General features: G+C 49.7%; 1 protein-coding gene across 1 annotated transcript; it reads right to left on the minus strand.

The window, feature by feature from the left end:
* Window positions 1-1,420: 1,420 nt before the first annotated feature.
* Window positions 1,421-2,187, minus strand: RHOH (ras homolog family member H). The gene has a single exon (XM_010151813.1). It carries the CDS (start codon window positions 2,163-2,165, stop codon window positions 1,590-1,592), a length of 576 nt encoding a protein of 191 aa, XP_010150115.1. The 5' UTR covers window positions 2,166-2,187; the 3' UTR covers window positions 1,421-1,589.
* Window positions 2,188-2,390: the final 203 nt, after the last annotated feature.

Below are 2,390 nucleotides of genomic sequence, written 5' to 3' on the forward strand. Positions count from 1 at the left end.
GCTGGGCCAAGCACAGGTCACTCTCTTGGGATCTGTGGGGAGAGAGAATCATCCTACAGTGCTATGGCACCATGCTATAAGGTCAGTTCTGAGCTGGCTGAAGGACAGGGAAAGGGAGAATAAAACCCTTGCTGCCCTAAGAAATCCCCTGGGGGATTTCCTCTGCAGGCAGCAGAAACCTTGGGATGAGACAGATCTGCAAGATTTGAGATGGTGCAGGACAGGGGGGTCAGATAACCTGAGGAGGAGGGGAACACCACGACTCCGGAGGGATGTATAGCAGTGCATGTTAACCCCGCTCCATCTTCCAGCAGAGTTCTTTTACACATACACACGTGGAGTTTCCACCTCCTTAGCCTGGCTTTCTGTGCAGGAGGGTAACTTGGCCCATGTAGGCACGTCAGGATTTGACTTTTAGGCTTGCCAGGCTCCCCAGGATGCAAAGCCTGTTTCAGTCTTATTTTGGTACTACCCAGGCAGTTATACTTTGTATGGAAACTCAAAAAAATGTTATTTATCCATCCTAAATACGCACATTCAACATTTCCCTGTACTTAATTTTTTACTATAGTAGGGGACTGGTTTCACTAAAACCACCGTTTAGAAAAGAAGCGTACTAAAATTATGTGAGAATTTCAGTGCTCATGAAAAAATACCATTCATCCCTGAAGACTGCAATTTTTTCTGTCCAGCAGTACAGCAGGGACAAGAGCAGTGATGGTCGTACAGCTTCACCTCTGCTACCCCAACCACATGTCTAAACCAGCCCTGACTGTATGCCAGCCCTTCCGGGCTTGTAACCAGGTGAGGCCTAGGAAGAATCAGCCTAGTTTCCGCCTGGTTCATCCCATCATTGACAACATTGCTGAGGAACAAGGCCAAGATAACGAAGCTCAGAAAGCCACAGGACGGCTGTCAAACGTCACGAAGTTCTGATCCCTCCTACACTGGACGTACTAGATGTGATTACTGTTGTGCAGTGACTTGGGCACCTCTAAGAAGTGCTAGGCTTGCCCGCAGGCCGTTTATTATATGGAGAGGACAATTGGCTTCTGCAGTTAGCTAAAGGAAGAACCTCCAAAATAAGAAAACAAACTGTCAGGATTTTACAACAACATGTACAAGAGTCTTTTAAATAAAATACACAGGAGTCAGATTCTGTACACTGAGATATTAAAGTAAACACAACTCCATGAGGACAGACATGGCAAGAGGTGGGGGTTGATCCAGGCAGAAATTGGTCATTAAAGAAATGCAGACAAACAACAACCGAGGAACATCATCCACAGCAAAATCAGCACAGCTCTGATCTGCACATCTCCAGGCTAGACCCGCTCCAGTCCAGGCTAGCAAAGTCCAAACACAGGGTATGACAAGGGTATGTACCCACACCTTCCATTTTTAAAGATAGTGCCCGTGTGTGCTGGGGAGGAGCAGAGGAGACAGAGTGCACATCTGTCTCACGAGGGTCGCCTGCCCTGCGGTGCTGCCGGGAGTCCTCCTCTGATTCACCTCCCCTCCTCTCTGCCGCAGTATCTTTGCGCCAAGAGACGGAGAAGAAACGTGGGCAAACCCGCTGCCGACGGTCCTCAAAAGATCTTGCACTCGTTGATGGAGAAGAGCTTCCGCCTGTTCTGCCTTTTGGCTTGATTGACTGCTGTCCGCACAGCGTACTCAAACACCTGCTGCACCCCGCGGTTGCTGAGGGCAGAGCACTCCAAATAGCCTTTGGCTCGCACGTCGTGGGCAAGCTGCTTCCCGTCTATGGGGCTGATGCAGGAGGAACGGTAGGGCCCCGTGTCGCGCTGGTCAGTCTGAGTAGCCACTACCAGAACAGGGATGCGGGGCAAATGGCTGCGGATCTCGCCGATCCATTTGTTCCTCAGGTTCAGAAAGGAATTGTGGTTTGCCACCGAGTAGCACATTAATACCACATCTGCCTGCTGGTATGAGAGGGGGCGAATGCCTTTGAAGGCGTCGCTGCCAGATGTGTCCCAGAGACCTAGGCTAATCTGTACACCATCCATGAAGACATCCACGCCGGTATTTTCATATACAGTGGGTCTGTAGTCATCTGGAAAAGTATCAGAGGTGAAACGTACCAAGAGGGATGTTTTCCCCACCGCAGAGTCTCCCACCAGGACGCACTTGATTGAATCCAGCATTTTATTAACGTCCAGGACCAAGAGCCCCGTCTTGGCGCAGCAGGAGTGGGACGGAGAGATGCAGTGGTCTCGGAGGCTTTCTAGATAACTTCCATTTGGTGAGAAAGCATCCCAGTATTTTTACTTCTCAAGACTTGATTGTGTCACTCGAGTCTAAAATCCCCTTTTCTCCCACACGGCTCTGTGGTGCTGTTGGTTTTAACTCTTCAGTGAGTCAAATGAAGT

This window comes from Eurypyga helias, unplaced genomic scaffold (assembly GCF_000690775.1).
Source record: "Eurypyga helias isolate BGI_N326 unplaced genomic scaffold, ASM69077v1 scaffold2570, whole genome shotgun sequence".
In the NCBI taxonomy this organism is placed as follows: Eukaryota; Metazoa; Chordata; class Aves; order Eurypygiformes; family Eurypygidae; genus Eurypyga; species Eurypyga helias.